Source organism: Pyxicephalus adspersus, chromosome 3, assembly GCF_032062135.1.
Source record: "Pyxicephalus adspersus chromosome 3, UCB_Pads_2.0, whole genome shotgun sequence".
NCBI classification, from domain to species: Eukaryota; Metazoa; Chordata; class Amphibia; order Anura; family Pyxicephalidae; genus Pyxicephalus; species Pyxicephalus adspersus.
The window spans coordinates 51,984,150-52,004,792 of NC_092860.1; the positions used below are offsets into that span (position 1 = coordinate 51,984,150).

Below are 20,643 nucleotides of genomic sequence, written 5' to 3' on the forward strand. Positions count from 1 at the left end.
ACAATTTTTTGCAATCTTTTTGTTCAACCCACTGAATTAAAGCTGAAAGTCTGCAGCTCAACTGCATTGTTTCATTTAAAATTAATTGTGGTAATGTACATAACCAAAATTAGATAAAAGTTGTCCCTGTCCATTTTTTTTAGGAACCTAACTGTATGTTCTCTTATGGTCTGCCATATTTACAATTAGCATTATGTTTCTCTGGTAAGTGAGTGCATTATGAAATCTTGTAGCTGTAGTTAGCTGACAATGCTGCACTATGAACTCAAGTGGTGTAATCAGCCCTGTCTAGTTCTGCAAAATACAAACCATCCCTCTATATACTATGCAAAATACAAACCATCCCTCTATATACTATGAAGAAATTCTGTGGTCCTCTCTTGGAACATAGTTTAGTGAGGGAGCATTGCCACCCTAGGATAGGAAGTATTTTACAGAGCCTGAAAAATAAATTTGCAGCTACACGTTTAAAGGTAACCATAAATTATAAGATATTTTAAATAGATTAGGCATTGGATAAAACACTGAATCTATCAATATTCAATTAAAAAAATTGGCATGTTAATATTTGATCAATATATCAATAGGACAATGTTTGGGAATGCCTATTCTTGGTTCAAATGAAATTCTTCCGGGAGCGATCTGTAACAATTACCAGTCAATGAGAGCATTTCCCACTAGGAATCACTTCAAGCCTAATGTCATTACTTTGTCAATCCTTTCCACTGGTCATGCACCCTATGACTTGGGTATTACATTTTTTTTTTTTTTAAAGCGTACCTAAACTCTGAATTTTTACTTTACATAAAAGGGTAAGTTTTTCCTAATCAACGTCACCCAATCTTGCGCCTGCACAGTGTGAGATTGGGTGACGTAGGGTGATGAAAGGAGGAGAAGATGGTGGCGCCTGGCGCCCCCTCTGCGCCGGGCTGAACACGGATACCAAGACGACGCAGGATGCAATAGAGGAAATCTTCTGGTGGACAGACTGATCTGTGGGATTAAAAGTAAGTGTGATTTTATTGTTTTGGGTTTACTTACGCTTTAAGGTAAACTATGTTATGGGATGAGAAAACGGTTAAATAGGGTACACTCGTTATTTGATAGAGACCTGTCATGACAGTAACGTAGAGTCTAACATCTGGATCCTGATCTGCATAATTGTTTATTGGTAAAGGACTGTTCACACACCAGATGATTGTTGCCTGCGACGGACTGTTGTGTTTGCCTTGGGCGAAAATCTGGTGTTTACTGTGCTTCTCTAATGGTGTTCATCAATCTGCCCTGGATTTAAATAGATAGAGTTTCTTTAAATCCTGAGAAATGAGGATGAAGACTCTGAAACTGGCTTTCCTAAAACTAAACAATTGTTATTAATTCATTTTAAATTCACATATTCCACTTCTAGAGTACATTCAGACCATCATGATGATGGAAGAATCTGTGCAACATATGGTGATGACAGCCATCCAGGAGGTAAGCTAAAAACACACTATTATTACATTCAAAGTTATTCCCTCCAACCCTAATTAGAAATAATGTGGACAAACTATTGGCAAAATAAAAAAACAAGTTGAGTATAAAGTAAGTTCATAATAGAAAGTGTTTTGCCCCTAGCAAACAGTCCCAGCAGGGGATATTACCAGCATTTCTGTTTCTGACACTGTAAATGTTGTCCAAACTTGTTACAGCATCTTTTACTTGCACTTTCAGCATGTATTTTAATTCAGGGCCCATGAGGCGAGAACCCTGGCTAAGCTCTCACCTTCCCATACTGGCTTCAATAATTCATGCTGTTTCTTCTTGTTTTCTTAAAATTGAATGTGTTTAAATGGAACATGCTGCTGTGAATTCATTTACACTATTAGGAGAAAAAAAGGCTGAAAACCTTGGAGCTTGCCGTTCTTTAACTCTTTTTGACCTCCTTACAGCTAATGAGCAAAGAAACACCAGTGTCGATAGGAACAGATGCTTATGCTGAACTTGACCGACAGGTAACCCCTTTTTTCACACTAAAGACCAGCTACTTTACTGTGCTTTGTAACTGTTCCAAACGTCTACTTTTGGCTAATAATGATTCTTTCTGAATAGTTAAAGAAAATTACTGAAGAGCTCAATGATGCCTTGGCAGCAAAAGAAGAAATTGCCCAGCGGTGCCATGAGCTAGACATGCAGGTTAGTATTCCTGTCCAAAGGCTTCCTGGCTACTATATCAGTAAAATGTTAAAATAAAATGCAATTTTTCATGTGCATAATATTTAGTTACTTATTTTTTCATTTTTGCTTTATTTTTTTTGTTTTTGCTTCTTCGTGGCCATTTGTTTGGACACACTTTTATTTACACCTAAAGATCCTTTCCCTCAAACTGACATCTCAGTTTGTAGGTGAAGTCTGCACTAACTTTTTACCTCTAGATTCATGGCAGTCCCTATAGGGAATTGTATAGATGACCTTGGGAACCCTTCCTGCAATTTGAATGTGACTACTATAACCAGAGCAGCAGCCCCACATAAACGTGCTAACCCCCACAAGCTGAAATTCCTTGTGTACGTGTTCTTCGCTGTATTGTCAAACATGATGCACAGGACAAAAAACGTGCTGTATTTAGATGCTTTACATTGCAAGCTGCTCTGGTGGAGCAGTCTACCTCTTAAACCACATTTTCCATCTCCATAGGCCTTAGCTGGGCATGCAAGAGTGAGGCAGAGAAATCAAACATTGAGAGGACAATTTACTATGATTGTTTCAAAACAAATCATGTTTTTTGACAGGGTAGTATGATTAGTAATTAATTTAACTGAAAAGTCATAAGCAATTCTGATAGGAAATTCCACCAAATTGGACCTAGTAGGATCTGTCTAGGTTTTTTTAGTTATATACTTGCCAATCTTTGATCTGTTTCTTATCACTACGTGTATGCCAAGCTTTTTGTTCAGATGTGATCTATATTTATTTGAATTATATACAAGAAATGAATTACAAAATTAAGTGCAGCGGCTGGTGACCAGGCTATGGGTAAAATAAAAATTAGGTAGAACAAGCATTTCAATTTTGATGTAAAGCACAGCCATAACCTGGTGTGCATTTTTTGTGTTTATTAGAATGAATCCATACCCTTGAAAATTAAAAAAGACATCCGTGAAAAATGTTTTTGATCTGTGTATAATCTATGGTACACAGGTGTAATAAGCAAAATTGTATATTGCTAATATTTTATAGAAATTGACTGTTTTAGCTAGATGCCACAGAGAATATTCCATGATGGGATAGGCCAGGGTAAATGTTTTTTTCGGGTCATGTACTAGAACTCTTCTCCATCACACTGAAATGAAAATGCCAAAGTGTAGCAAAATGCCCATGTGTAAAGCATACCCCTATGCTATATATGTGTTTTATTTATTAATTTATTTATTTTATGTATTTATTTTAGAGCAGTTGTGTGCCGTTGGCAAGGCCCTTAATATCAATGACCCCATTACTTTGCAATGTGTTCCTTAAACATGTAAAGGACAGTTTCATTGTATTCAAACCATACTCCACGGACGGAATAATACAAACCTTCATATAAAAGTACACAGAAACTATCCTTACTTTGGTGCTGAGAAACATTACATTTTGCATACCTGTAGGCTTATATGCCCAAGTTCTATTACTCTGTTCTAAAAATAATTATGTTTGCACTCAGATAAATATAGTAATGGAGCACAGTCAGGAGCCCAGGGAGCAGCCACTCAGTAAAAATAACTTAATAAAGTAGAAGAACATTTATACCATACCTAAACTATCACTATATACAGAACCTACAGGGGTATCTTTAAATACAACAAAAAAAAACTTTTATTATGATGCAGTGATTGTACACAGTATCACCTTTGGTTATTTTGTGGTTGCACCAATGAAAAGTCTAGTTAATTACTCTTTTACTTTGCTTCCTGTGGATCTGAAGGTGTACTTTATCCAAGAGGAGCGAGATAAACTGAGATATGAATGTAATGATCTAGAAGAAAGGGTAAATTGTGAATGTTCACATCCACAGCATCTACACCTACTAACACAATGTGGCTTTGGTTTGCATATGCACTGACTTGTTTTGTTTCAGTTGGAAATACTAATATACCTTTAACACTTAAATTAATTACTGTTTTACAGAAATACACATTGTATCTTGCACTGAATTGTGAGCCTCATTGTATGAAAAAGGCATGTGCTTCTTTGCAATGCACAATACATAAAAGGCTGCATCGTTGTCAAAAGGCTAGGGAGAGCATTAGGTTTGTAAAGCTACAGGGTTAGTTGGACCAAAACTTTTACATTTTAAAGAAACATACAAGCTGACCTCTAGTATTTAATTATTGGGTCAGCAAAAACAAAAGATTTTTTGGTAGGTATTGCTTATTTGAATGCCCCACCAAGGGGCTTTGGATGCTTTGCCAAAAGGAGTCTGGATGACCTTTTTGGGTTACTTTTAACTATATAATGGAGAATTAAAAAAAAAAAAAAAACATAGCAGGACTTCCCCTGCTGCAGCTGTTATCGTCTATGATGTTGGTTGGAAGTAGGCGTGTGCAAGCAGTCTTAAATCTGATGATCCTGTGGTGAAATTGGGGTGTTTCATTTTTTATGATGATCTTTTACTTCTAATAAAATAAAATATTATTTTTGGATAGAATAGGAAAATGTTAAAACTGTCAGTTGTTTGCTTTTTATGTCCCATTGGCGTAATTTTCTTTCATTTGCTGTCATATCAACAGGAAGTGACTTAAAATCTCTCCAAAAAGGGAGAGGGACTCTAAATTTGTAGTAAGTTTTTGAAGCAGCGCCAAATCTCACTGCTTTTTATCCTCTGGCTTATTTAAAGCAAGCTTTAGAGTTGCTGATGTGGCGATTCATACATGTGCATATTTAGTTTTTTTGTTATTGGATATACCTATGGCATTTTGGGGACAGTGTTCTCCCCAGACCCTTTTAGCCGGGCGCAGCACCGTGCACTTTTCAGTAACCATCCGGCTGCTTTTGAGTGGTTACTGAAGAGTTTGGTCACAAAACAAGGGCCCCCACCCGCCTACAGCTTCTTTCTTCCAAGCTTAAAAATTTCTGTGGAGAATACTGAGGGGAAATGGTTCATGTTTTAACATAGTAACGTAATAATAGAAAACTGTTGTGATAACACATTACGCTGATCCAACTGCTGTGTGTGGCAAGCATGTATCGGATTGTGCAGGAGAGAGTAGAGTATTTTTTTGCTCAGGAACACTTATGTGAGTTGTTTGGCTTTGTTTTAGGTTGCAGGCCTCCAGGAAGAGAAGAGCAGCTTGCTTGCTGAGAACCAGGTTCTTATGGAACGCTTGAATCAGTCTGACTCATTAGAAGACCCCAACAGCCCAGCTGGAAGGAGACATTTACAACTCCAAACACAACTTGAACAGTTGCAGGAGGAAACGTTTAGGTAGAGCATTTCCAAACACTGATTTTAGTTTCATCTTTATTAACAAGAATACCTTGCATAACACAATTTGTTTAACATTTGTGGCCGCTGTAACACTTTGTTTAAACTTGCTTCACCTTTTGATTTACATTAAACCGCTTTAGATCACAGGGTTAAAGGATCACATGTGGAATTATTGGTTATCATTGTCTACCTCAAATAACTAAACTTAAAAAAAAGTTTTGAAGAGTATGTAGGTATTATATTCTAAGGATTTCTTTGTATTGTATATTGTAGTGTGCAGACAGTGAAATCTAAACATTGTAACTGGTAAAGCAAAATGCGCAAAAAGAAAATGAATATAATATAACTTATAATATATAATATAAGTTACTTGTTCAAAGCTGTTGACCTTTTAATTTTGTTGTATAAAAAGCATGCTTTCTTTAATGTTTTATAGGCTTGAAGCATCCAAAGATGATTACAGGATACGCTGTGAGGAGTTGGAGAAAGAAATTGCAGAGCTGAGACAACAAAATGAAGACTTAACCACGCTTGCCGATGAGGCGCAATCATTAAAAGATGAAATGGATGTGCTTCGGTAAATAGCTATAACTTGTGCATGTCATTTACAAGTGATTATATAACAACTTAATATGGTGACATTAGGGATTTTCAATCAAGGTGCAAATTCTGAAATTCTATATTATATATTTTAAGATGTTTGACAGCAGCATGTATTTCAGTTATCATAAAATATCAAACCTGTGTTTTATTTATTTATTTGTTGTCTGTGCTGTATATGCAGTACTCCCTAGGTCCAAAACACAAAAGAAATATTTTTTGGGCAACTGTTGATTTAATATTATCATTGTGGTAGTGGTGTGTGCTTGTTTCTGATAAACTACTCTTGATGTTTTTGGCTTGTATTTGCCAGTCATGAAAGCTACCCAGAGCTTTAGACACATTACACACCGTTTCCTCTGCAGGCATGTTTCCTGTTTGAGCTCTGTTAATGCTAGCATAGACATTATCTTTATCTGCTTTTAGTGGTTCAGGTGTCAGTGCAGTTTTTCACCTCTGTGTTTTTATATGCCAGTTTAACTCTTGTTCAGTGGGTTAGGGCTAGTAGAGCTTGCTGCTTTGCTTTACACACATATGTTGCAAACAATCATACATGTTCCATTTGCTTTACAGTGCAACAGATGCATTGTAGTGTGTTACTGTGCAATACACAGCAGCATATGAATATTGTGTTGTAATGATACCATGCCCTATCTTGTGAATGGGTCCTAAATATAGCAGTATTGGTATTGCTGTAGCTGCTGTTCAGTGCTTGGGAAATTCTACAGTCTTTGTTTTTTTAGCTTTTTTATTTACAGTCTCATAACCCCCTCTTGGGCAGCACCTGCTTGCCTCTCTCCCTCTCATTCTTTCTCCCATCAGGAGCAAAAAAAAATACTTGGTTATTATTATCCAGTATTGATATAGGTCTGATTTACAGTATTACGCAGTGCTTTACAAAGTCCATAGTTACAGTCGAAGGTCAATTTTGGGCAAAAGCCAATTAACTTCATTGCGTGTTTTTGGGATGTGGGAGGAAACCAGAGTACCCAGGGCAAACACTGGGAGAACCTGCAAACTCCATGCAGATAAGTGCTCTGGCTGAGGTTAAAACCTGGGACCTAGTGCTGGACAGGACAGATTGCTAACCTCTATGTCCCCCCTATTTATCTGGGTAAGAAGATGCAGGGTTAATCAACTCCCATCATATACCAGGACTTGGCCCAGTATTATGGGTGAAGGGGATGGTGGTAAAACACTCTCTAGCCCTGTCTAGGCTGCTATTATAGTGACTTCCATCTTATGCAAGGCTTAATTTCCCAATTCCTAGCTGCTGATTGGACAAGTGGGAAAGAAACATTATCTGTTTGTTTCTGATGGAGGTCATAAAAAAGGAAATTTGTTTAAAACTGTACATCTTGCAAGGTCCAGTTTGATTTGAAAGATGACCTATTAAAGAGAGTGCAGTTATGTGTCCCCCCTTCATCTGATTTAAGTTCTGTCTTAAGTACCTTTGGAATCATTGAACCTCTGCAGTTTGACTTATGTTCCCTTAAAACAAATGATGAGACTTGAGTGATTTATGTTACAGATATTCTCTCAAAAGTTACATTTTTAAAAACAATTGCCACCTATTCACCAATTTTTAAAATCTGATCACTTTTAAGACAAGTTAAGTTGCAAAGTCCTTGAACATGGTAATTTTGCAGTTGAGACATGCTTTCATAGGTTCCCCATTACCCACTTTTAGTGACAGTTCAGGTTCTTTGCAATAAACTGATAAGACAGTGGATTAGAACTAGTTTTCCTGACTATGCCTTAATTTTTATGTACAGATATAGAAATCATTTGAGACCTATTACCTATTTGAGTCCCCCCAACCCCACCACCAATCTTCACCTACCTCCAGTTCACCACAAATGTGGTGGTTATACCATCTCCAGGGGATTTGCAATTAGATGTTAAAGTCTACAAATATACATTTATGGCATGGAAAATATTTTGCCTAGTTTATCAACAGTTTCTCAGTTTGCAACGCAAAACCTTTTCAGCAAAAGCATTTATGTAAAAATTGGCTGATAATTTCTGCTTATCGATTTATTGATTAAGGAGTTAGGCTTGTCAGCTAATTACCATTTTTATGAATGGGATGAATAAAGTGTTTAAAAGCACATTTATGGCAATCAGATGGATCATTGTTTTATAAGTCAGTCACCTTAGAATGATGCATTTACTTGTTCTTTTCACTGTATCCTTTTAGGCATTCTTCTGATAAAGTTACCAAGTTGGAGAGTCAGGTTGAGTCATACAAGAAGAAGTTGGAAGATTTGGGAGATTTAAGACGGCAAGTGAAGCTGTTAGAGGAAAAAAACACTATGTACATGCAGAACACCGTCAGCCTAGAAGAAGAGCTCAGGAAAGCCAATGCTGCTCGGAGTCAACTGGAAACCTATAAAAGACAGGTATACCCTCATTCTTTATTAGGTCTAAAATTGTCATTATTACTATGCTTGGTTTTAATTGTAACTTTCACTACTTTGTAACCAGGTTGTTGAGTTACAGAATAGACTATCAGAAGAATCCAAAAAAGCAGACAAGCTGGAATTTGAATACAAAAGGCTAAAAGAAAAAATTGACAGCTTACAAAAAGAAAAGGATGTAAGTAACCTATATATCCCGACTTTTCAATGTTTTACATGTTTAAGCTTTTTAAGGCTGGATTCACATGTTTGATGAGGCACCACACACAAAGTTTCAAAATATGCGCATCTGAGCCATCTAATTTGACTGGCATCCTCGTGCAGCTTGCAGATTGGCTTGCAGCTTTAATGAACCAGCAGCTAATGAAAAGGCTATGTAGGGTGGTGAGAGGAGGGGCATAGTTGATGCCAGCACAGAGAGTAATTAGACTCTCCTACAAGAGGAGAGGGCTATGACTTGCCTGGTGGGATGTAGCTGTACTAGTAAATTTGACTAGTTTGACAGCAAGTTCATAGACTTGTAAAAAAAAGTGCAAGTGTAAAAAGAAAAAACATTGTAAGTATGCTATTAAAATGTTGTCTACGGTGCTGTTCACTGCATTTTACATAGTGTGCAATACACAAGGACATCAGATATTGCGTAGAGATCAATGTCTAATGTTCCTACCTTTGCATTGCTTTTTTGTCCCTGTATTGCTGCACACTTTTCTGTCCGCTTTTGTGTGCTGCCCTATTCAGTCCTTTACCATGCTTTCTTTGTGGGAACAAGTCGTTAGTGATAGGGACTCTTTAAATAACAAAATGTGTTCTAATGTAGGGGTCCCTGGTCCCTGGGCTGTCTGACAGGTGGGCCGTAGGAGCACGGAGACCAGTGGTGGCTGCGGACCATGTCTCCTGTATGGATCGCAGGCTCAGACCTGTGATGGGAGAGTGGGCGGGTTCTGGCATTATGATCTCATTAAGGGGGAAGTTTCTTCCCCTTTGATTGATACAGGACTCTAGCATGCATGGTCCTGAGTCTGTAGATTCAGTGGTCCGCGAGCTGCAAAAGGCTGGGGACCACTGGTCCAATTCACTAAATGGCACTGCTCACTCTAATAAAATATCTAGGTCATTTTTTTTTTTTTTATCAGTCTACAACATAAGTATTTTAATTGTTCCTGAGCTTTCTTATAGTGTGGCATGCTATCTGTCCTTTGAATTGCTTATTACAATAAGGGATTGCTCAATTTACCCTAGTTCTTATCCTGTATTACTGTTTATATTTATTACCTCAGAGGCTACGTTCAGAAAGGGATTCTCTGAAGGAAACTATCGAGGAACTGCGATGTGTGCAGGCTCAGGAAGGCCAGCTTACCACAGCAGGTAAAGTGCCAACAATCTGTGTAGGTTGCAGAAATAAAACCGCAGTATGTACTGGTGAGTAAATTTTATTTATATATATATATATATATATATATATATATATATATATATATATATATATATATATATATAATATAATATTATTGTACGGTAGACTCAGATGCTAGATGCCTTTGCTGAAAAGAGCCCTCACAAAAAATGGTTATTATACTAAATATTTACCATATCATTTATTTGAAAATAAAGAGAACGAAAAGATGTTTTTTTTTGGCAAACAAAATTGTTATGAGGTAAGTTGTATTCAACATTATATAAAGAACAATAGTTTCTTCCTAATACAAGTGAATAACTTAAGTGGGTTTGATCCCAAGTTAATATCACTGGGTTGGAAAAACCTATTTACTAGACACAGATTTCCCTGATTACAAGTGTATTGTCTGTAATAACGTTTCCGACCCGACGAGTTTCGCCTATCGGCTTCTTCAGGGGATCTTGCAATTAATGTTATGAACTGTGAAAAGAGGTAACAAGAAACGGATACATAGGAAAATAAGAATAAAAAATTGATCATAATAATAATATATACAAAATATTTTACCATCAAATAGAGCGTATAGCAGTGTCTCCATAAGCAAGACGAAAGTGTTGTATTTTCATTAAGGTTACAGTTGTTTTTTTTATGGAACTAAAGTTGTTTTTTGAGATAAATATCCTTATTATCAAATATGTGTTTGTGATTAATTTAATATAAATCATGATGAATATAGAACATAGTCAAATTAGGATGCATTATACTGTATGATCATAAAAAGATATGCTAATAACTTTTAGATGATGGTAAGAAAATTTCCCAATGTGTTGTCAGGATATGTACTATGTACTTTTCTTCCCCCACATAGAAAATCGCTGAAAAATAAGAAAATATATACGTATATAAATTATTGGGATATCTTTTTACTATCATACAGTATAATGCATCCGAGTTTAACTATGTTCTATATTGCCAAAAACCCCAATCTCTGCTACCTCTTTATTTTCTTGTATTCCCGCTAGTGGGGTTGCCTAACTTTGACGTGTCACAATAATAGAGGATAGGTAGATATTTTTTTTACCTTTCTACATATAATTTATTTGTATTTAAAATGTTTCTGCTGCCTGAACACATTAGATCAGTGTTTCTCAATCAGGGTTCCTTCAAAATTTGCTTGGAGTTCCCACAGCAATGAGCAGTTTGTCTCTCTCAGATCAGTTTAGGTGTCGCCGTTAATATTTTTGGCTATCTGTAAGGATGACATTCTTCCAACTGGCCAGCAATGCAAGAAGCGTTCTTCCCATGGACCAAGTTTAATTACTGTGAGCTGTGGACATAGTAAATATTTTTTCCCCAAAGACATGATAGTTATTTCAAGGGTTTCCCCATGTTAAAAATGTCCAGAAAGGCTGCATTAAACTATTGCCCCCATTCAAATCCCTATTTAATGTACAGCGCTGCGTAATATGTTGGTGTTCCTGTTTAATAATAATTAAAACCTGTTTAATAATAATACAGATGTAATATTTTTAACCTTGTTAAGTCTTTTCCCCAAAGTATTTATTATTTATTTATGTATTTATATCATCAGGCTTGATGGGCCTAGGTAACCAGGAGCCGGCGGACAGTCTGGCTGCGGAAATTGTAACACCAGAAATTAAGTAAGTGTTGGATTTATCACCTTGCAGAATGCTTTATATAAATTTACTAAGATACTCCTCTTGGTAAAGTGTCCTATAGGACTGACATTGCTAAGATGCATTTTTTCAAATTGTATTGCAAGAATAAAAGAAAAAAAAACATATTTATCATCAAATAGTACAATATTTAGTTTTTCGAGGTATGTAAACTTACGGCAACTTAAACTTTTTCTTTTGTAGAAGTATTGATGGGCACCAAAGTCCACAGACAATATAGTCTAATACCTGTATGCAATTAGTATGTGTAATTATGGTATACAGCAGTTGACTTCCCTATTTATTTTTCTTAGTATTTATATGGTTGCTAAGCTGTCAAGCACAACTCACCACAGCTGGGTCAAAACATAGGAGCTCACAATGATCACATTTTTTGTTTTCATTAATATAGTCACTCAGACATTCCTGGAAGCACAGGGAAATGTAACACTTTATATAGATAATTTGCTTAGCCTAATGAATGTGAATAGAGAATTTGCTTTGCATAGAATACCCAATCAAATAAAAACAAACAAGATTTTTGTTTGCATGTGATTGGATAACTAAAGTTGTCAGTGCTTCACATGATTGATTAAGCTAAGTGAATTGTCCCTTACAGAGTGCTAATTCACTTTACAAGCATTCTAAACACTGTTAGTAGATCAGCCCTAATGTTCCTACATATCTGTTACTGGGCTTTTTTGTAAAAGTAGAGTAAAGTGTTAAAAAGTATTTGTTGAGTGATTTAAAGAGCTTTCTGTTTTATTACAACATCTTGCTGTTTAAATAGGCCACAGCAGAGAGCTTTATGTTCAGCATCTCATCAAAGCTAAAATAGATTACCATTAATAACACTGCTAAAGGGTACTGATGATAACGTAATAATCTAAAACAAAAACACTTTTCTATTTTCCAAATCTCTACTATACCACATATCATGCTGTCCCTGTTTCTCTTCAAAATATCCAGTGCTTGTGTGAGCCTACTGCAGAATCAGGACCCTGTTTAGTAATAGTGTAATATTGAGCACAGGTCTGTTTGCATATAGTTTGTAATGTGACTTATGGTGTACAGTCAAAGCGAAGTGTATGCTAAGAATGCAAGCTTCTGCATTGTGTTTTTGTGTGGTTTATATTTTTTTCCTTCTTTAAGAAAGTACTGTTCCTTCATAAATGACTTCATTTGCAATGTGTGCTGCTAACTCAATCATATATATTATAAAACCATTAGAAATCTTTTTTCATACAGTGGATGAAAAGTAGAACAGGTTTGCGTAGCAGTAAAGTTCAGTGCAGCCTGACCTAATGCAAGCTCAAAAAAACAGATGTATGACAAATTTTGTCCCATTTCCTTAGGGAGAAGCTAATTCGTCTTCAGCATGAAAATAAGATGTTAAAAATTAATCAGGAAGGATCAGACAATGAAAAAATTGCTTTGTTACAAAGCTTGCTTGATGATGCAAACATGCGGAAAAATGAGCTGGAGACGGAGAACAGGTAACAGAGGCCAGATGGTGCTTTAGTGTTTTGTCTGTGCATGTGTTGCTTTCTTGAATAGTTTTTTTTATAGCAAAATGTCTTTGGGTTGTCATGTACTCCTTCCTTTTTTTTGATAACTAGGCTGGTAAATCAGAGGCTTTTGGAAGTACAGTCACAAGTAGAAGAGCTTCAGAAATCATTACAAGAACAGGGGGCAAAAGCAGAGGATGTAAGTAAATTACCACTAAGCTACTTTACAGTTCAATTAGATGTTAATTGTTACATATTACGTATAAGATATGCCTAATTTTCAGTAAAAAAATCTTTAAAAAATATGCAAGAATATAATAAACTGTAACAGAGCATATTAGTAAAGCAGCAAATGTGCCATTCACCAAACATTCACTTCATATGTATCTTCCAGGTGAAGTACAGTAATTGATGTTTGCTAATTTCACATTTTCTGCTTTATAAATGTTCGCCAAAGTTTTTATTTTACGGTATGGGAGAGTATAAAATTAGAATCTGTTGTAACTGCTACAACTTCATATCGGACAAAGGTACCCCTAATTAATTATGTGTCATAACAACTGGCTACCGAATTGCAAATAAAGTCAAACTATAGCTCCACAACTAAAGACTGGTCTGCTCGCAATGCTGTTTTTTTTATTATAAATATATATGCAGGGATGCAAGTACAGGGATTGACAAGCTGGGTTTGCCAGGTATCCTGCCAGCTGAGCACTTTTTGACAGTTCCAACGAGCGATCAGGCTGTTATGAATGCTTATTGCAGAAGGGCCATCGCCTGTCCATTTCTGCTGTAATTCCCTGCATGATCCAAAATTTTTTTTTAGTGGTACTATAGTTCCTCAGGTTGTAAAAAGTACCCAAGGATTTAGTAATGGCTGATTTTATCCTGAGAAAGTGTGGATAATCCAACAGAGATCACTGGGATACCTTAAAGTGGATAATCCTTCAGTGATCCCTGGTTTTATTTAAATAACCTAACTTGAACTCGAAAGCCTTTGTGTATCCCTGCAATGAAATTACAGTGAGAATGGTTTTAGCCACCAGCACACAGAAAACCTGTAAAATTGGCTTTAAACAGCAAAACCAGTAATATCTTCTTGATAGAATCAGATTGTTTTATAACTATATTTTTTATCATACCACTATATAACTGCATAACAAAATGTGGTTATTTCTTCCATTGTTGCAAGAGGTAATAAATGTGCAAGATGTGGCTATGGTTACCTCAGTGGGGGTTCTTAATAACAGATCAAAAAGGCATGTCTGTTAGGTCTACCCTATGTCGTCCAGTGTTGGGCCCCATTTCCCCTAAGGGCTATAAAAAGGAAAGTTTAAAGCAGAAGATCTAATATAATCTATTATTAGATATGAGAAAGGCTGACTGAAATACCACAAGCCTACTGAAGAAAAGTGAATGACAATGTTGTACAATTACCTCTGAAGGAGAGAAAGTGTTAACATCCAATTTGAACGGTTGGCTGGTGGCTATACCTGGTGATTGGGAACCCTGCAAAGTCTGAGGTTTATCTTCTGGAGTAGAAAAGATTCTATCAGTAAGGACAGCACAGCCCCTACATGTAAGGATGTGGAGTCAGAGGCGATTATTGTGTACCTACAAAATGTACCAAGTCTGGCTCTGACACCACAGCCCTGCCCTACATGATTCACCATTATGTCTAGATGATTCAAGGTACTATAATGTGTCAAAAACCAATTTTCTCACCCCAATCTTCATGTTTGTCTGAGGATATGGTTTTATTCTGTTTTGAGGCAATATGAACGATTCATTTGAAGTTTAGGTAATTTCTTCTCTTTTCTCTGTAGATGTGAGAGAATAGTCTTGTGGTAATCTCTGGGGTTTAGTTAGGCATATTAGGCAAAGGCAAGGAGACAGTTTTGTCTTCTGTGCAGTAGTCAACCACTTTAAAAAGGCACTGTCACACTTCTTACAAGTTCTTTACTAACAAGTAAAGTTAGCACTGATATACACTGACACAAAAAAACTCCTTTAGCAATAATATTTTCTGTAGCTGCTATTACTCTTTAAGACTTGGAATGTATTTAGAAAATGGTCAAAATAAAACCACCCTTGGTTTGTTAAGATGGCAGGCAATAGAACACTCCACCATATTTTTTACAAGGGCTTGCACTTTTTAATGTAATTGGTATGTACAGGTCTCATTCTCTAGAGAAAACTCCTTATGTTCATATGGGTATAGTATGCCCTTTATAAACAAATTACTAAGAATATACCACAGCCTTTTCATAGGGTTTACTACTGGACTTGGTGTTTCTAAAATATAGAATTTCTTTATTCAAGCTACAATATCATCCATGTATGCCTGTGTTTGTGACCAATAACCTGAAACATTTGAGTAATTGGGGTGAAATCTAATTTTTTTGGTTTTCTTGTCAATGCTTCCGCTAATTGGATTGCTTATACACAAGGCAATAGTAAGTATTTATTTTTGTAATACAATTGCTGGTTAAAGCTGAACTCTATGTATATCTACAATATCTGAATGCAGCAGTTTATTATATATAAACAGAATTGAATGTCTTAAATGCAGTCAGTCTTAGTATATTAATTTGATCTGGCATCTGCCTTTTGCAACCTTTTGTATATCAGTGCTCTGGTTTTAGGAGGAAAAAGCAAAACAAAGAAGCAGTCAGTTGTGCTGCAGTGCACACATGTGAACAAGGGATATGCTAGTAGAAGGATAGATCAGCGAGCTGAGCACATTCGTTTTTTACTGTTCATTGACAAACTTGACCTGGAAGTCTTTGGCCCTGCCTGACATGGCTTTATTCTGTTGAAAGCTGTGTTTACTCTCAGACCTGGGTGGACTCAAATCATTTTTAGCAAGTAAAATTGCTCATATTTGTATTTAGCAGTGTGATTTTTACCTTCAAGGGTTTGCAACTGTAGTAATGTTATAGCTGTATCAGTATACACTGATAAGATTTATGTTCAGGATATGTGAGTGACTTTATTTTGTCATTTTGTCCATTTTCCCAACCTCTTTAGTCGCTACTTTTGAAGAAGAAGCTAGAAGAACATCTGTAAGTATTTATTTAAATTCAATTTGCCATTTAAGAGTTGAGTGACATTCATAATTTTATGCACCAGCTGCACAGCACTTTAATACTTTAATTAGAAGAACTTCATGATTTAATAACTTACATAATGGGTATATAAGAACTTTAATAAACACACGTTTTACTAATCTGTTTTATTACCATAATGATTTCCATCCTACACCAAATATTCAGTGCTTCATAGCAGATTACAAATATTTATTTTTATTTTTTTAAAGTAGACATTGCAGTAAAGAAAACAAAATACACTTATTATTAATGCTTAGTTGCAAGCATAAAATATTTTAACCCTTCTGGTGTGTTCCTCATTGCACTAAAAGCAATGTAATAGCTGGTTTTGCCAGAGGAATGAACTAGATCAAAACTTGAATGCAAACCTGCTGCTGCCAGCATTGTTCGTTTTTGTTTTACAACCATTCCAAAAGCCTTACTGGACTGACTGCTGACATTGTCCGGTTCAGCTCAAGTCTAAAAGTCTTGTACTTAAAAGGATGTTGTCAATGCCCTGGCCACAAAATGCTGCAAACAGCTGCAGGAGCAGTGTTGTAGCTTTTACTTTGGATACTTCCTCATAATAAATACCAGATTTTTGTTTTAAAAAAAAATTAATGACTTGGAGGGTGATCTGAAAATACTTACCCTTTTCTGGCTATAACACCTAGACTAGGATGATGTCACCAACCTTCCATTGAAGAATGCAGTATTCCATTTCTCTAGGTAAAATTCTACTATACCATAAAAAAACTCATACACATAATATCTAAATGTAAACAATGGTATTGTACTTTTTGTTTCTTGATACAGTTTTGCATTTTACTGAACAGGAAAAGGGAGAAAATGCTACATTTATAAGTAATGTACAGTAATGTTTTTTTCCATTGCAAATGCAGAGAGAAGCTTCATGAAGCCAACAATGAACTACAGAAAAAGCGAGCAATTATTGAAGATCTGGAGCCACGTTATAACAACAGCTGTAGGTGGCATTTTTGTTTCTTTATTTTAGCCAAAGGGTGAGGTAAGGGTGTGCTCAGAACTTTATTATGTCCCAGAATTTGAATTAGGAGAGGTGTTTAAAGTCACCAGATCAAGGTAACTGAAAAAAAGAACCTCTTTGTTTTTGTAAGTTTGTGCTGATGTTACATCCACATACTCCAAATTTGCCTTTTACATTTAGAATTAAACCATAAACAGCAGAAAAAAAAGACATATATAAGCTTTTGCAATATTTTCTTATTAAAAACAAAGGCAGTGAAAAGTGCTTACAAAGACTATATACTCATAGTGAAGAAAGATGATAGGTTTCATTGCATAACTACACTTTTTCCCTACCGCTCTATTTACTTTTAATATAAGTCTTTCCTACTTCTGTGTAACTGGAAATTTGTGTTAGTTGGGGGAAATAATAATTACCTATGTTGCAAAGTCATTACCTTAATTGTCTGTTTTCTTTAACTAAAAATAAAGCAATGAAAATTGAAGAGCTACAGGAAGCATTACGGAAGAAAGAAGAAGACATGAAACAAATGGAAGAACGTTACAAAAAATATCTAGAGAAAGCAAAAAGTGTAAGTAAAGTGTTGACTGTTTTGGCATTCTTGGGTATGTCTGTTGTACGTTATGGAGGACGTGCAATATTTACTCCTATAAAAAATGTTGCCTAACATATAATTTTTATTTCATTTTTACAGGTTATTCGCACATTAGATCCAAAACAGAATCAAGGATCAGGACCAGAGATACAATCTTTAAAAAATCAGCTACAAGAAAGGGACAAAATGTTTCATTCTTTAGAGGTGAGTTAGAGCCAATATAAATACCCCAAAAAATAAAAAACATGCAGTACTTTTTGCAATATATGCACAATTTTTGTATCATATTGTGTTCTCTTATCTTTAACAACCCCACTAAGAAAAAAAAAGAAACTTTTTTATCTGCCAAAAATGCGCACCTAATTTCCTGTTATGTTGTTCCCACTATGTGTTGCCAGCTCTTCCTGGTGTTCCTTTGCTAAACTACACAACCACTCATACTTAGTTTGTTTCAACAGCTTAAACACTAATTGACTCAAACAAAAAATGTGGGGCTTAGTGAGTAGACTCTGCTTTTTAGGATTAAACAGTCAGAGAGCTCAAGCTACAGGTAGCTCTATTTATTTTTTAATATTAAAGTTGAGCTTTACCCTGAGCTTTCACAGTTGTACATTATTCTCTTCACCACTCAGATTTCATTGCACACAGTTAGTGTTGCACAGTGTGTAGCAAATCTGATAAAGCCTGGCTCATTTCCTGGCTGAAGAATGTCAATGTTTTTTTAATCATGGAGACTCAACATCACATATGGTATTACTGCAGCTTCCCATTTTTAGGAAATTGTTGGCTAATAATAAGCTTCAGCTTTAACAATGGTCCAATGACTTTCTACATCATTAGTTGACATTGAGGTTGATAATTTCATGACAACATTTCAGCTGGCTTTTACTCAAATGCTTGGAAAAAAAAAACTTTTGTAGGGTTTAGAAGATAATCAGCCTATGTGTACTGTCCATACATTTTTGGACAATTGTCAGCCCAGTAACATTTAGTAAAACTTGGCAGTTCATACACATTTTTATTACCAACATCTGTTATGTATTTTGAGACTAATAAAAATCACTGTAGGTGCTAGGTACATGTTAGGTGCATTATCCTATACGTGATACATTCTGATCCTCCAGAAGATTGAAAGTTAGCCTGCTAACATGCATATCTCTAGTGGAAAGTATTTGTTACTCTGTTTAAGCTGGGCTTTCCAATGTATATAGGAATTTATTACTAACCTGCGTTAGAAAAATAAAGCATTCTTAGTCACTTGAGTTTTGGAAAAAGACTTTTAGATTTAGGAGGGAGCTTAAATAATAAATAACCAAAGTTTGGGGACACCTGACTAATACACTTATAGGAGTTTATTGGACCCCCAAATTCAAAATTGTGAGCAGCCCTTTTCAAAAGTGTTCAGTAGGATTTAGTTCAGGGCTATGTTCATGCTGTCACATTTCACCACACCATCTTTTTCAATGTAAACCTAATATGGTTGGTTTTCAGTGTGAATTTTACACATTATGTACAAAATACAGTTTAAACTATGCAAATGCATTTATGTCATGAACATTAGTTTGGTTTTTATTTTCTTGTTTCTTTATTGGCTTGTCTTCTGGGTTTTTTAAATGTATGATTGTACATTTTATACCCTTAATTTAATATATTTCATTTCAGAAAGAGTTTGAAAAAACCAAAACCCAGCGAGATCAGGAAGAGAAACTGATTGTCAGTGCATGGTATAACATGGTAAGAATATTTTTTATTATTGGAAATTAAACTAAGATGCTTAAGATGGCTACAGTCATAAAATGCTGTTGTTTGTGTCATATATTATTGTGTTTCTTTGCTTGCATGAAATTTATTACATGGAGCAATATAAGTGACTAATGGTGCATGTTTTTTTTACAGTCTATAGAAACCAATCAGAATATATCATATTGATCTGACTATCTTAGAAACAATTTTGGTTAAGTTCAGACAAGAAATGCAGGCCACCATTAACCTGATAGTAGGGTAATGCGACCGCTCAGTTGTTCCATCTGCAGTTACTTGTAGCAGGAAAAGATAGAACAGAGGTAATATTTAACTGAACAGCATTTAAAACCAAAAGGTTGCAGAAATATTTTTCTAACACACATGTGGTTTCCTAACTTTAAATCCCCTAAACGACTCATCTTTTTATGAAATTGTGATGCTGAACACTAAACAATATATTTGTAAAACTATCTAGTGGTTTTTAAATGAAGTGCCTATGCTGCTTGTAGTAAATAGCTTTTTATACAGGAAGAACATATCCTCTCTATATTGGTGGGCTATGGCAGTGTCTTCCCAAGCGCTGTTTATTTTGGGGCTTGTTTGCCCATACATGCATTTACAGACCAATTTATAAGAGCAGATTTGGTACTCTGCAGTGTTAATTTCACTTTAATTTGGCATTGGCATTTTGTTTTCTATTTCTTAAATAAAGAGCCTACAATTCTGTATGAAACACATGACCTTATTATGAAATGTCATAAATTTTCTTTTTCATTTCTGTTCATTAAAATGAGGTAAAAATGCAGAAAGGAGATGGGTTTTAGGAGGATTTATTTATTAATGCTCAAGCAGTGGTATTTCTGTTGTTAGTCCATATTACTTCTTAATAAATAGGCCCTTCACTGATCTACTACTTCCATTTTGCACCGTCCATACTAGCTTTATATTATTTAGGCTGCTGCTATTTTCCCTGTTTGTTGTATCTAATTTATATGTCTGAGAATTCTTCAGCTACTGTTTGTGAGCTAAGAATTTATGCATATTATAAAGGTGGAGGTAGCCTCCAGGTAAGTCGGATTCTATTAATTTAGTTCAGTAATAAATGCCAATATAAATCCTTTTGTGAAACTTGTTTGAAGCTTCTATGTATGTTTGCTATAG

The 20,643-nt window shown here is 35.5% G+C and overlaps 1 protein-coding gene across 3 annotated transcripts in view; it reads left to right on the forward strand.

The window, feature by feature from the left end:
• Positions 1–20,643, forward strand: part of HOOK3 (hook microtubule tethering protein 3) — a 43,335-nt gene that overhangs the window by 14,507 nt on the left and 8,185 nt on the right. For 2 of the 3 annotated variants that reach the window (XM_072404575.1, XM_072404576.1), the window contains exons 6-21: positions 1,409–1,476; positions 1,932–1,994; positions 2,092–2,175; positions 5,283–5,446; positions 5,886–6,026; positions 8,250–8,451; positions 8,537–8,647; positions 9,747–9,834; positions 11,457–11,526; positions 12,897–13,037; positions 13,161–13,248; positions 16,080–16,114; positions 17,041–17,123; positions 17,615–17,715; positions 17,839–17,943; positions 19,402–19,473. In XM_072404575.1, coding sequence (XP_072260676.1) covers positions 1,409–1,476; positions 1,932–1,994; positions 2,092–2,175; positions 5,283–5,446; positions 5,886–6,026; positions 8,250–8,451; positions 8,537–8,647; positions 9,747–9,834; positions 11,457–11,526; positions 12,897–13,037; positions 13,161–13,248; positions 16,080–16,114; positions 17,041–17,123; positions 17,615–17,715; positions 17,839–17,943; positions 19,402–19,473 — 1,616 coding nt within the window. Of the gene's footprint in view, positions 1–1,408; positions 1,477–1,931; positions 1,995–2,091; positions 2,176–3,946; positions 4,010–5,282; positions 5,447–5,885; positions 6,027–8,249; positions 8,452–8,536; positions 8,648–9,746; positions 9,835–11,456; positions 11,527–12,896; positions 13,038–13,160; positions 13,249–16,079; positions 16,115–17,040; positions 17,124–17,614; positions 17,716–17,838; positions 17,944–19,401; positions 19,474–20,643 lie in introns of all 3 variants that reach the window. The other variant, XM_072404574.1, reaches the window with a different exon arrangement.